Raw genomic sequence first — 14,712 nt, forward strand, 5'->3', positions numbered from 1 at the left:
TATAAAAGGAGGAGGATGGCAGATGCTTAGATTTCTCTAGAGGACCGTGCTGGCAGGGTGGGGTGGGTGGCAGGCTCCCCTTAGAGAGCTCTCGCCTGAGCTCTGTTGGCTTTGGAGATTTCCACTTCCCCGTTTTGTGGTCTAAACCAAACCTACTTTGGCTCTTAAAGCAACCATTATCTTCTCTTAATGTGGAAAATCTCAGTGACGCCAGCTCTCTGTTCTAGGTGGGGATCACGTTGTGGTTAAGTACAACGGAAGTATTAGAGTTTGACATTCCCTCTCAGAGATGTCACCTAGGCCAACCTCCTGTCTGTCCTGAGGTTCAGAAACTTGCCCAAGCCCGGGTTTTTCCTCTTGTTGTGTTATTCACATGCCATACTCGAGTGTGGATAGGCAAAGTGGCATGGTGTTCGGAAGACCGACTCAGGACCCAGAACACCAGAGTTCAAGTCCAGCTCTGCCACTTACTCTTATTAATAGTGTGACATCAGATGAGTTGTTAAGCTTCTCTGCTACCTCAAGGTCGTGGAGAGGACTGAGTCAATTCCCGGTGAGTTCTTAGAATAGCCCCTGGCTATATCTAAGTGTACTAAATGCTCAGTGTGTAGGCACTAATTCTACTGCTGTGTGCCTCTGAGATATGCAGAGCAAGAGATTGTTGAAGGGTGATTGACTTGTGTCCCGGGAATAGAGTCCACTTAATTTTAAGTTCCTGGAAAGCACTAGTCAAAACCCAAGTGACATAGTTCTGGCTCTTCAAAAGTCCCTTATCTGCAGGAAAAGTATCTGTTTTAAAGGGGGACAATTCCCTGCCCATGTGTGACTACTGGGTAGCAGAAAGGGTTATTTTCATCTACAATAGGAAAAAGGCGAATCTCTCTTAGAACCTGTGGCCTGTTGCAGGTGTGGAAGAGAGGGTGGTGGAAATCCACTGGTGGTCATGTCCATGGGCATGGGGCAGAGGGGACCGCTGCCTCCAGATGTACTTCCTATGCAGTGGTAGACAGACATGGGAGGGAGGGGGTGGCGGGGAGCTTGGTTGAAGTTAGCTTGTCCACATGGCTGCCTCTGTGGCTTGGACGAGTTGCTGGGTCCTGCAGTGCAGTGGACACACTCAGGTCTCCATCGCTTTTTATCTTTTTTGGTTCTGGTGAGGAGCTCATGAGAAAATGCTGGCCAAAGTGCTCAGGAAGTCCACTGATTTGTTCTGTAAATGTGGACTAACTGGGTTCTCTTTAGAAGGCTGGAGGGTAGGTTTGGTTGAGCAAACCCTCCCAAGTGTGGGGGCACCTTTCCAAAACCATCTCAAGCTTTTAAATTATTTTTGGGCCGTGCTAGAGATTGAACCAGGGCCTGACACATGCCAGGCAAGCCCTCTGCCACTGAGCCATGTGCCCAGCCCCAAGCTTTTGCACCGGTCTTTGGTTTGGTCCAAGGATCTTTCTCTCTTGGCTTCTCAGGTGCTTCCTGTTTCTGGTTGGGTGGGAGAGGCTACCAGAATATCCTATCAGAACCAGGAAAGGTGGAGGGAATGGGAAATAGAAATGAGTTGAGGACATAAAATAAACTCACGGTGCATGCCCTTCAGTAGAAGCTTAGTCTGCATTTACTGCGTGACACAAAAACTGCATGTCTACTCCCATATGTCATTTGGTTTCATGCGCGAGAAGATACTTTCAGTGGATGATGTGGGAAAAACTATCTGTAAACTGGAGCACTGGAAACGTCTAGGTACTGTTCCCCGGGCCAGGATATTTTAAGAATCCCCGAAGTCGGTGCATGTGATAAAATTAAGTACAGACCTTTCTTTCATCCCTTCTCCTTTGAGCCCACTGGGGGCAGAGCTTGGCAGGAGTGAGACTGTAAACAGCTCATCTTTTTATTGTGACAGAAAAAATCTCATGAGCATGGAATAGTTTGGGAGTAGCTTAGCTAAATTAACAAAAAGCGTTCAAGAGAAAACACTGATAAAGAAATGCAATTAGAGGCAATTATGGTACGATTGTATACTAGACCTAACTTGCAGCCTCTGACTTTACCATTTATTCTGGTATTTGAACCTATATGTCCCTGTTTTCAGACTTGGTAAATTTGGGCAGGCTCCTTAAGCCTCAGTGTCTTCATCTATAAAATAGGGAGATTAATACCTACTGAAGACGGGAGGCTGAGGCAGGAGGGTACAAATCTGAGGCCAGCCTCAGCAACTTAGTAAGACCCTATTTTAAAATTTAAAAAAGGGCTGGGGATGGTAGCTCAGTGGTGGAGCACCCCTGGCTTCAATCTTCTGGGTTGCACTCACACACACGTATGTGTACGTGTACATACACATAGGTATTTGAGGTATTTAAAATGTTTAGTAGTTTCAGGCTCCAAGTGTGTGCTCAATAAATGTGAATTTTGTAATTTCTAGGTGACAGAACATTCGTAAATATTCTGAGCTAACAGGGTTGCTTTAGTGAATATATACTGAAGAATAGAAACTGGGTAGCATTAACATGATTTTAAGAGCCCTTGATAAGATTATAATTACTTAAATACCTTTAATCATATTTGCAAGATTTATTTCTTTGGTAAACTCTCTTCCCCTCTTTTTATACATGATCTAAGGTTTAGCTTATGCCTTGTTTAAATGTTCTCAAATCTGAAATTGCTGGGGTCTGAATTTATCAAATTTTGTTGTCTTTTGCCCCATTGATTCCAAAGATTTTTATATCGTGTTCTTTATTGTCGGAACAGCTGGATTTTTATTTCTAAGGCATATTTGCATTTCTCAAGACAGTGATCATTTCTAAGGAAGGAAATGGATCACTTATTCAAAGTGAATTTTTTTCCCCTTTTAATGTTAAAGGCTGTGGCTCCACAGGGGGTAAAAATCAATCATGATCCATTTACAAATGAAAAGCAGTTCAGGTTCTGTTGTTTTTTATTTTCTTTTGGAGAAAACCATCAAAGGCTGAGTTGATCCATTTAAAAATCCAGAAATGAGCCCCATAAATTTTTATTAAATAAAGACCTCTGCATTTATATGGGATTTGATGATTTCCCAAGAGCTTTCATAAACATTATCTCATTTAAGCAAATATAGCATATTTAAAAAGGATACTGTTTTGCATTATGACCAGTTAAAGAGAAGGATCTGAGGGGGAAAGGGAGTGGCCCAAGGATAGCCAGGGCTGGAAAGAGGTCCCAGCATCTCTGGTAGTGGCTCAGAAACCCCATTAAGCTTTCCCTTTGGTACCAAGGACTTTTGTCTTAGGCAAAAATATGTTCTATATTTCAAACATGTTTCCATGCATTGTGTGAAATTAATTGCTTGAACTGCATCTTCTAGTATTGCCCCTGTGGATGGCCACATTTGGAGTCTCTTCCAAAACTCCCTGTGTGGTGCTGGGTGTCTTGGGGTTTGTGCTTTGAGAAACTAGCAGGTTCAGATTCACTTGATGTCTATCGAGCAATGGCCAGGTCGTGTTCTTGGTGCTCAGCATCTTACTAGGTAATCACATCATTTTAGGGTATTCTTATTATTGTACAGGTGAGAAAATTGAGGGTCAGAGAGATTGGTGACAGTCATAGGATTATTAAACAGAGGTGGAGTTGGGGACTTAAGTCCAGAGTAGGAATCTGTGTTACCTGTTCTGTTGAGATATTGTTTTTTAATTTTTACCATTTTTTTCAGCCTTGGGGATTGAACCCAGGGGTGTTCTACCTCCTGAGCTACATCTTCAGTCCTTTTTATTTTTCAAGACAGGGTCTTATTATGTTGCCCAGTTGACCTTGAACTTGCAATCCTGCTGCCTCAGCTTTGAGCTCCTGGGATTATAGTCATCTGCCATCATACCTGGCAGGATGTTGGGATTCTTTGTGATGACTAGGTGCTGTGACCCATCACAGAGAAAAATCTCCTATTTTTGTCAATCTTTTAAGTGTTTAGTACATTATGCTGTGGACTATTTAAGCCATGTTTCAGTTTTTCTGTTTTAAACAATCCATGGGTAAGTCCTCCAGGTACAGTGTGGGAGGGGCAGGTGTTCCCCTTAGCCTGGTAACATGTAGCTAGAGCTGATCTGCTCTATGTCCTGGGTCTCTCCTTACTCCAGTCATTTGTCCGTGTTTTAGTGCCAGTGAGTCTTTTAGCTTCTGTTACACGATTGAATTCTACTTGGTTCTGAGCTGAGGTTCTCACTGAAATGTGACTGATCCCTGTCCAGGTCAGTTTCTATGACAGATGACATGAGACATAGCATATGCTAAGTTGAAAATACATTATTATGTGCCTGTAAGGTAGCTTGCTGATTATTCTGAATTAGGGAATTGACAAAATGGGGGTTGCTGGATTCTGGATGCAAGGAACTATTTAACAATTGTGTAAAAAAAAAAAAAAAATTATTTTGTCTTATTATTGTTTAAAAAGGCATATAAAAATCACCACTGTAACTATTTTAAAGCATGCAGTACTATGGCATTAAGTACATCCATGTTGTTCAACTTTCCCCACCATTCATTTCCAGAACTTTCCTCTTTCCAAAGGAAGTCCCCATGCAACACTCTCATCCTCCTCCCCACCAACCCCTGGCAACCACCATGCTCCTTTCTGTCTGGCCGTTCTAGGGACTTCATGTAAGTGGAGTCTCACCAATTTAGTCAGATTTTTTTGCTGCTTTAACTAAAAGATCCAACCAGAACAATTGCATGTGAGGAAACGTTGATTTAGGGGCTCCTGGTTTCAAAGGCTGCAGTCTACATATAGAAGGCCGGCTCTATCATTCAGAGATTGAGGTGAGGCAGAACATCATGGTAGAAGAGTGTGGCAGAGGGAAGCGGCTCACTTGATGATCAGGAAGCAGAGAGATTCTACTTACCAGATTAAAAATATATATATATATATATACACACACCCCAAAGGTACACCCCCAATGAGCCCCCTCCTCCAGCCGGCGCCCTACCTGCCTTCATTGACCACTCAGTTAATCCCTATGGGGAATAATTCACTGATTGGGTTAAGGCTTTCATGTTCTGATCATTTCTCCTGTAAACCCTCTTGGATTGTCTTGCTAATGAGCTTTTGGGGGACACTTCACATCCAAAGCATAACGCGCACAGCGTGTGCCCTTTTGTGACGGGCTTATTTCACTTAATGTGGTGTCCTCAGGAAATAGCCATGTTGTAGCATGTGTCAGAATTTCCTTCCTTTTAAAGGTAGAATAGCATAGGTGTATACCATACTTCATTTATTTGTCTGGTGATGGACAATGCTTTTTTTTAAAATTTTTAAACAAAAATAACAAGACTGGGCCTGTTCTTATGCAGCATGCCGTGTGTGGCTGAGGTAGAGGGAAGGCCAGCAGCCCCTGCTCTTCAGTGCTGACTCTGAGACTAATGAGCTATGTAGCTTTAAATAAACCACTTGTTCTGAGCAATTACATACTGATGTAAAATGAATGGGTAAGGTTGGGATTATTAGATATTCTCTGAAGATTATTTCCCCTTTAAAAACCTCTTACTTAATTGTAAGTCTCTGGTTTGGTACAATTTGCATTTTAGTGTTCACTTTGTTTAATCATGAGCTATTTTGATAAATTCTTCTCCCTTCCTCTCTAACCTAGTTATTGAGATCATTTACTCCACCCCCCTCATTTGGACAGAGATGCCTCCTAATGGGTAGTTTTATCATCTTTTCATTTTTGGGGGGTGTATTTAAATGCCCTTTTTATTAGAGATCTCTCTAAATTGCTGTTTAATGATCAGTTGTTTAGATTTGCCTCTCCTTGGTGAAATTCAGAAATAATTTAATACAGAAGAGCTATTTTCTCCCTGGTATTTTCCTAGCTTGGCTAAGGAACCATGGAGAAATTATTTTAAAAATCAGTGTATTAAAAAGACTGGCTTTGAAAGATAAAACTTTCTCAAATATGTAATAGAGAGTTTTGGAAAGTGTTATACTGTGCATATGTCGATCTTTCTGGGAGATTGACACATCCCAGAGTTTTAGGAAGGGTGCAGAAGTGACCACGCCCAATCACTGGCCGCCTTGAGTGAATTAAAATTCATGAGTGTTGACTCCATGCATTGAAGTTGCGGATTCTGAACATTTGGGAATCGGTAATTTTTTTTTTCTTCTTTCTGAATTGCCTTCTGTTTAGGGAGGGTTTAATAAAACCAGCAGCTAACCCAAGGAAAATACTACCATTTTTGGAATGGAGGAGCCATCCGACTTAACAAATTGAAGCATGTGACACAGGCCAAGTAATTCAAACCCACGTGTGGCAGAGAGTTCTCCCATCGAATCCCAGGTCCTCCAAGATATTTCTCAGACCCCTGTTGGACTTCATCTTTTGCTTACCAAGTTCAGTTTCTCCCAATTTAATATGTTTGTGACAGCATCAGTTGCTGCTGTCACCCTGCGAAGCCTGGTTTCTGCTCAGCTTCTTTGAACTGGATAAATGCTTTGTTCGTAGAGGGAGATGGCATTTTGCAGCCCTCTCTGCTGGGCCATCATGTTGGGGGCGTGTGAAGGCTGAGTGGACATGCCCAGGAGCAGCCAGCTTCTGGCCCCATGGCCTTTGTGTTTGTGAAGGCAAAGTTCTTCCTGGGAACAGGAGATGGGAGGTCACCTGCCCTCTCTTGAATCCCTCCACCCTGCGTTTCTGAACTTCTCAGTGGAGACAGGATGTCTGACTTGGCTTCTCCGGGTTGGTGTTGGGGGAAGCCCCTTGTTTCTCTACCCAACTTTATTCCCACACTCTCTAGTGTGTCTTGCTGTCTCGGGTCTAGAGAAGAAGAATCAAATTGTTTTTGCTGTAATCAAGATTTCTAGGCTAGGAAAAAGTTAGCATAACCTTATGTGACATTGTCCCTCGGTGTCTGAGGGAGACTGGTTTCAGGACCCCCTTGGATCCCAGACTCCTTGGATCCTGGAGCCCCACATATAAAATGGAAGGGTGCTGGTAAGGGCTTCCCCTTGCAGTCTTCTAGCCTGGGCCAGGAGTGGGACACTCCCAGCTTCCAATAAGACCACGACCACCTCAGAAATGCCAGGTCCTGTTCCAGGATAGAAAACTCCAAGCACCGTGTGGGGAGGAGGCTGAGAAAGGTGTTGAGTGTTTTTTTTTTGTTTGTTTGTTTTTTCAGTTCCTGTCACAAAGAGACCTCAAGACTATTTTTACTTAAAAAGATGTGAGATTTCCATGCGTTTGTCCGCTTTTTTCTTTGTGGCAAAAATACCCAAGAACAACTTGGAGGAGGAAAATTTGACTTGAGCTCGTGGTTTCCGAGGTCTCGTCCATGGTCACCCGAGTGAGTCCGTTGCTCTGAGGAGGAACGTGACTGCAGGACAAGGAAGCTGCCCTGCTCTTGGTGGCCAGGAAGCAGGGGCGGGGGTGGGAAGGGGGTGCAGAGAAGATGACCACTCCTCCAGCCACGCCCCCTCCTACAGTCACCACTCAGTTTCCTCCATTCAAAGGAGGATGGACGGCTTGGGCCATGGCACTCGGAATCTAATCCTTGCCCCTCTGAGCATTCCTGCATTACCACAGGGGTTTGGGGGAACACCTCGTATCCAAACCACAACACCACACAGTTCCTATTCATGCCACAGAAGGCTGAACTGGTGTGTCAGGCATGGTCGTTTTATTCAGCCCTTGGGGTCTGGATCTTCTTTGTTTCATTTTGTAGGAGTTATAATGGGAGGTTGACCCCTGGAGATAGGGGCACCGATAAGCTTTTTTTGCCAGACCTTCCAGGTTCATTTGTCTAGTTGGGGACATTTTGCTCTTTCTAGTCCTTGTGTTATTTGATGCAGGATTTGTTTAATTCTTTGCACCCCTATCCATAATCTTGGTGCAAGATTTTGCTGGGGATAAGTGGGTTCCGTTGCTGTTGCGCTGCTCCCTGGCAGGGCTGGAAGTTTCCCTGAGCGTCGCAGGACAAGGTGGGAGGAGCTGACGGCACCCCCCCTCATGGAAGAGGAGTCCCTCATGGACCTTCTGTTGTAATTCAGCAGTCGGTTAATGGCCACTTACTGGAAAATGTTACTAGGCTCTGCGGTGAGTGTTGTTAGAAACTGAATTACTCTGCCTCTTTCCCCAGGGCCCCTTCCCCGCTGCGCCTGGAGTAGACGCTTTGAGCTGCAGGAAGTGGCACTGTGTTGCAATCACGGCTTCATTGTTCTTTTGGATTATTTATTTTTGTGTTTCAAAAATAATCACATTTTCATGGTACTAGATTTTAATGGCACTAGAGACTTGCCAAGACCCCCAGAAGGTCACTGGGTTATTTGCCGGGTAGCCCCAGCCTGAGGCTATCCAGCCATGTGGCACATGTGATTCATTTGAGTCCCTCGAAACCTCCCTCCTTGTCTTTACTCCTGAGATGACTTCCAACAGCCAGTCGCTTCTTATGATTTTGTGAAACTACTTTACAACATCTTTCCTAGGCCACAGATCTAAGAGATTGGAGTTCACTAGCTGGGTGACCCTGACCATTCACCTAACCTTTCTGAGCCTTAGTATTTACCTGTTGACAAATAGGAAGATAGATTCCCAGGGATGGGGGTGGGGAAATCAATGAAATGATGCTAGTGGAGGCAATACCACAAAGCCTGGCATTACTAAACTCTCATCAAAAGTTTCTTTCTTGCCGATGTGAAAATAAAACGGGCCACGGAGTGTCCCCGTTTGTTGGGTAGGGTGTTGGGACAAAAGAGATCATCCATGGGCTTTCTATTGGTCTGGAGAGATCTGTCCCTCTTGCTTCCACACAAGAATACACGTGCCTGCTACCTCTGACCTGGGGGGACAGCAAGGCCCCATTCTGGGACCTGTCCTGGTAGACCCCCTCTTTCTTAGCCCAGGGGTGGATGGCTTGTTTCTGGTTGGATGCTTGGGAGCATTCTGCCTCTAGCTGTACCAAGTGTTTTGGGGGAAAGGTTGGTCTCCTTCCAGGGGACTCCACACTAGGATGGCCACAGGATTCCCATGTCTGGGTCAGGTTCTCAGCTCCTCGGGACCCACTAGGGATCTTGATCCTTTCTGAAGTCATTGAAATAATTGTCACCAGCCTCCCACTTAATGACTGTGGCTGCTGCGGCGGCTGCTCTCTCCCCGACGCGAGCGAGCGGAGGAAGCCCTCTGAGGCCCTTGGCAGCCTTGCTACCTGATGGCAGTACCGGAGCCTGGATTTTTGAGGTCTCGTGGATTCCGGAGACTTTCCTTGTGCGCCCGAGTCTGGTCGGCATCCCTGGCCCAGCTCGCAGAGGCACTGGGGGAAGGGGCTGGGTCCACGCTCGATGGGCGCACACTGACACGTCTGGTCTGCTTCTCTTTCCTTCTCCCCCTCCAGAGTATAAGAAGAAGTATGGAGAGGAACATGGCTCCTGCCAGGCTGGGATAGCAGGCTTCTTCACTGAGGTGGGTGATTCTGCCTGGGGATGCCTCATTTCCTGGCTTTTTGTGATATTTTGTGACCTCTGGAGGGGAGTGCTGTTAGTGTCCCAGACACTCGAGCTGTGGGCTAGTGGATTCTGGTCCTTACATCGGGGAGGGTTGTTTAAGCCTGGTCAGGGGCCCTGGCTGGGCAGAGGCTGCTGTGGCCTGACTCACTCAAATTTCCAGACATGTCAGTTTGGTCCAGTTTTGGCCTCTGGAGGGACCTGATTAAAGGGATACAATGGCCAGGCATGGTGGTGTAGGCCTGTAATCCCAGTGGCTTGGGTGGCTGAGGCAGGAGGATTGGGAGTTCGAGGCCAGCTTCAGCAACCTCGTGAAATCCTGTCTGTAAATAAAATATAAAAAAGGCTGGGGATGTGGCTCAGAGGTGAAGCGTCCCTGAGACAGCATGCAGGCAGCTGGTGCCTAAGTGTACACTTGTCACCTCACGGTGTTCCTCTTGATGGAGGGACTCGACATACAACCCTAGACCTTTTCTCAACCTCTCAAGGACCCTACACTTGAATGTGCCCTGTGACATCTGGCCTGTAGTTCATTCTTACTTACTGTTTTCTTACTTGTTCTCATCTCCTGCAAGTTTGTTCTTTGCTGCTTCTCCTCGTTCCTTGGACATCTTTAGGACCGCTTGCCTTCTGCGAAGTTCCTTGCTAAGCTCTGGAAGTGGCACCGTTGTCTGTGTGGTCCCTTGCCTCACATAAAAAGTACCTCTGAAATCTTACTGTTTGAAGTTTCCAAATGTATCCCGGATGACGGCTTTTCTGTATCGCCACAGTGGTCGATATAGAAAAAGGTAGAAAGTCGATCAGCCCACGTGTCTGGAAGGGCCACTACCCTCACCTGGCGATACACTGGCCCTGAGTTGGTTTCCTCTGTCCCTTTTATTATAGTCATCGAATCAATGCACTTTAACCATTTTAAATGTGGGATCGGTGACATTTAGTGCATTTGCAGTGTCACACATCTGTCACCATCGTCTATTTTTTAAACATTTTCTCCGTCCCAGGCTGTGCCTGTGCTTGGCTCTTGCAGTGTGTCTTCTGCACTCCAGCCTAAGGATTCTTTCAAAGCCAGACCTTTCATGTAGACTTTCTGGCTTCTCATGACACATCTTGGCCTAAGGGCTTGACTCTGTTGCCACCTGTCTCTCCCTTCTTTGCTCTAGGACTACAGAGAGCTGAAAGAGGGCATGTGACATTGGGGGAGGAGTAAGGACTGACCCCACTGTCAGGTTTTCAAAGTTTTCTGCAGAGCGTTCCTTCTAAGTCAGGAGTGAAACTGGCCGTCTTGATCTTAGAAATGTCTATTTTAATTCAGAGAAAATAGATGGAACCACCATTTGACCCAGCTATCCCTCTCCTTGGTCTATACCCAAAGGACTTAAAAACAGAATACTACAGGGACACGGCCACATCAATGTTTATAGCAGCACTATTCACAATATCTAAACTGTGGAGCCAAACTAGATGCCCTTCAGTGGATGAATGGATAAATAAAATGTGGCATATATACACAATGGAATTTTAACTCAGCAATAAAAGAATAAAATCATGGCATTTGAGGTAAATGGATTGCGTTAGAGAAGATAATGCTAAGTGAAGTTAGCTAATCCCCCAAAAAACAAATGCTGAATGTTTTCTCTGATATAAGGAGGCTGGCTCATAGTGGGGTAGGGAGGGGGAGCATGGGAGGAATAGATGAACTCTAGATAGGGCTGAGGGGTGGGAGGGAAAGGAAGGGGACAGGGGGTTAGCAAGGGTGGTGGAATGTGATGGACAACATTATCCACAAAGTACATGTATGAAGACGCGAATTGGTGTCAACATACTTTATATACAACCAAAGATATGGAAAATTTGTGCTGTATATATGTAATAAGAATTGTAGTGCATTCCACTGTCATTGATATTTTTTAAAAAGTCAATAAAAAGACAGTTGGCAATAGTGTGCAAACAGCAAAAATGAAAGGTAGAAAGTCGAATTTTTTAATCGTCTTTTATTCAAACCAATAAACGGGAGGCACTTCCCTCTCAACCCCCAGTAATTCCTACTGTGTCCCTTCACGCAGGCGTTGGTTTTGTGACTGCTCCAGAGAATTCTGCCCTGGGCCTTGTGAATGGTACCACCAGTGTCCTAGCTGGTGAGGCCAAAAGCTTTGAAAATTCCCCTCTCACTGGGGTATCAGCAACCAGCACGTCCCACCCCTTTTGCCCTCAAAACTTATTGTGCAAACACACGTTTCTCTCCACATCCTCTGGCACCCCCCAAATCAGCTGTGATTGTTCTGCTCTTAGCACACTGCAGAGCCTTCCTGTTGTCCTGCTTCCACCCTTCCCTCCTGACAGGCAAGTTTTAGGACCTTCTATGCACAAAAGTGTCACTGCTTCTTGCTCAGAACTGTCCAGTATCTTCCCATCCACTTATAATAAAATCCAGATGCCTCCCCTCATCCCACATCCCAGGTCCGCCTGCTTTTCCAGCCTCGTCTATTCCTAGCCTCGGCTTACTGCCTTCAGCTGCAGTGAGTGAGATGCTGTACGAACAGGCCACAGTCTCACTGTGGCAGCGTGCTGGGGATTGGCGACCAGCTTTTTGTGCACAAGTGCATGCACAGAGGAGATGGGTAGGAGGGTCCAGCAATACCCAGAATTTGATACATTCGGGAAAATTGCATTACAAAAGTGTTTACTAATTGACACTTTTCCCACTTCCGTCACACCTGTCGCATCGTTCTCTTACCAATGTTAACAATTTTTGCCATTGGAAAAGGAAATCTCATTTTAATGTCCCATGAGCTGATTATTAGTATAATTTGTTATCTTTCTTAAACATTGGCCATTTGTATTTTTCTGTAAATTACTTGTAATTCTTAGTCCAGTGTTCTGATTTTGTTGTTCTTTGCTGATTTGTAGAAACTTGTTACATAGTTTCAACATTCTTGTTTATTGGAAAAAAAAAATTCTGATCAGTCGTACTTTTTTCCCCCTCTCTTTGGGGTACTGGGGATTGAAATCAGGGGCGCTTAACCACTGAGTCACATCCCAGCCCTATTTTGTATTTAGAGACAGGGTCTCACTGAGTTGCTTAGCACCTTGCTGTTGCTGAGGCTGGCTTTGAACTACTGATCCTCCTGCCTCAGCCTCCCAATCCACTGGGATTACAGGCATGCGCCACCGCGCCCAGCTTGGGTTCTTTTAACACTGCTTTGTGTGTGTCTCTGTTGTACTAGTGTTACACATTGATGTTTGGTCAAATATACTTTTTCTGGATTCTAGAGTTCTGTTAATTAGTAAAGGATATCTCTAAGAATATGAAATTATTCACCTATATTTTCTTCTAGTCCTTTTACAGATTTTTTTTTTAAAAAAAGAGATGTGTATCTTTACTCCTTCTGAAATTATATCTTTTTATGTAGTAGAAACTGTATTGTTTTCCTAAATGCATAGTTGTTGGTTTTGACGCTGGTTTGTGGAACCATTTTTCCTATCCCCATTGATCTGAAACACCATCCTGCCACGTGCTGACTTGACTCACTTCCCTCTCAGCATGTAGGCTGTGTAACTGCCCTGGCCATTGGTCCTGCAGCAGGTCTAGTACAGTATGACTCCATCCAATAGATGGTGGGACCCACTGTACTATCAGAGGTGGGTGACCAACATGGCCGATGGCAGTGTTGAAAGGCCATTTGGGGTGGGTGTGCCCAGGACTTTGGATTAGGATGCTCCTGAGGGAGGCCATGATGTGTTCTAACCATGAGGCAACAGGGCAGGAATAAAGTGATTGGGGTCATCAGAGAATAATAAGGACATGTCCATGGGCTGGGTGGCCAGAGCCCTGTGGGGCAGAGGAAGGAGATGTTGAGCTGGGTTTGTGGAGAAGAGCGATGCCCCTTGTGGAGAGGACCCCCAAGGAGGACCCCTGGTTCAGATACACTGTGAGGTGCTGGGACATGCTCGTAGCTGCTCCTATAAGGCCTTGGACACAGGGACTGGACCCTAGTCTGAGCCAGGAAGTTAGGCTTGGCCCTTGCTGGTCTTGGAGGGGATAAGTGTGCTGAGCCTGCGGCTGCGGGGAGATGCTTCACCTTGGATGGTGGGAGGAGGACTGATTCCTCACAGAAGTCGGCACTCACCACGACATGGGAGGGAGGGAGGGAGGGAGGGAGGCGTCAGTGTGGGCCCACCGGCTGGCAAGTCGGGAAAGGCAGGGCATGGGGCCGCTGGAAGGAGGGCATGGAAGGAGGAGTTGGGAGGCCATTGGGTATGGAAGGGAAGCCCAGGAGGCTGGGCAAGCCTGGGATGACCAGAGACCTGAGAGGACCTGTTGGAAACCCCAGCCTCTGGGATTCAGAGCCCAAGGGAGCCCCAGTGTCTTGGCAGGTGCTGGCTGGGCTCAGAACCAACAGAAGTGGGGACACAGTGTCTAGAGGGGCAGGAGAGGCGTGGGCAGTCCCCCTGCTGCTGCTCAGCCCTCTGACCCCAGCCTGCTGTCTCTTGGCCCATCTGGGATTTCAGCCTTCACTCTGGTTCCCAGGCCTTTGGCCTCCTTAAACAGGAGGTCTTTGAACTCGCTGCCTCCCTTGTGTCTGGAACCTCAGCTGTTTGTGGCTGAGCAGGAAATGTGGTTGAAGGGGGGGAGCAGGCGCGCTGTTCCCTCCTCTGCCCTTCTGCTGACCTCATCACTTGCCTGTGCTGTGAGCTGATCTGTCTGTCCCCCTCTTGGGGCACACAGCTGCGTCCCAAGGCGGATGGCTTCCCTACCATCCTGGATGTAGCCGCTTTGGCCCCAAATATTCTGGCCCAAGGGGCCTGCTTGACCTGTGGGTCAGTGACCCTGAGGTTATCAAAGCTCTGAGTTATGGATACCACATGAGTTTTAGCCCATCATTGAGGGTGAGAGCTTCCCGGGGACTTTATTTATTTTCGTAGACTAGAGCAATAGAGGTGACACACACTTCTAAGTACCAACAGAAGACTTGGGGATGACCCCGCCGTTGGAAACCACTAGGTGGAACTTTCCTAAGCGTGGACTTCTGTCGTAGATCCCTGCGTTCTTCTGCCTTCCTGAGGGTCCCCTCTGGGGAGTGGGTAGAGAAGAGCCTGTGGCTTCTTTCAGGCACACCCAGGGGTCCCAGTGCCTCTGGAGATTCTGCTAGTAAAACGCACCTCGGGAGAAGGCCCAGGCTGTTTTATGGGATTCTCCTGATGTGATTAGGCAGTGGTGGCCTTCGCTTGAGGAGAAGCTTGGGTTCTGGGGTGTGACGTTTGTA

At 46.3% G+C, this 14,712-nt stretch overlaps 1 protein-coding gene across 1 annotated transcript in view; it reads left to right on the forward strand.

The window, feature by feature from the left end:
* The window catches only part of Itga9 (integrin subunit alpha 9), a 307,948-nt gene that overhangs the window by 30,199 nt on the left and 263,037 nt on the right, over positions 1-14,712 (forward strand). Inside the window, exon 5 of the mRNA XM_026406057.2 lies at positions 9,340-9,407. Within this exon, the coding sequence (XP_026261842.1) occupies positions 9,340-9,407 (68 nt within the window). The remainder of the gene's footprint in view (positions 1-9,339; positions 9,408-14,712) is intronic.

The sequence above is a fragment of the Urocitellus parryii genome, chromosome 3 (assembly GCF_045843805.1).
Source record: "Urocitellus parryii isolate mUroPar1 chromosome 3, mUroPar1.hap1, whole genome shotgun sequence".
Classification (NCBI taxonomy): Eukaryota; Metazoa; Chordata; class Mammalia; order Rodentia; family Sciuridae; genus Urocitellus; species Urocitellus parryii.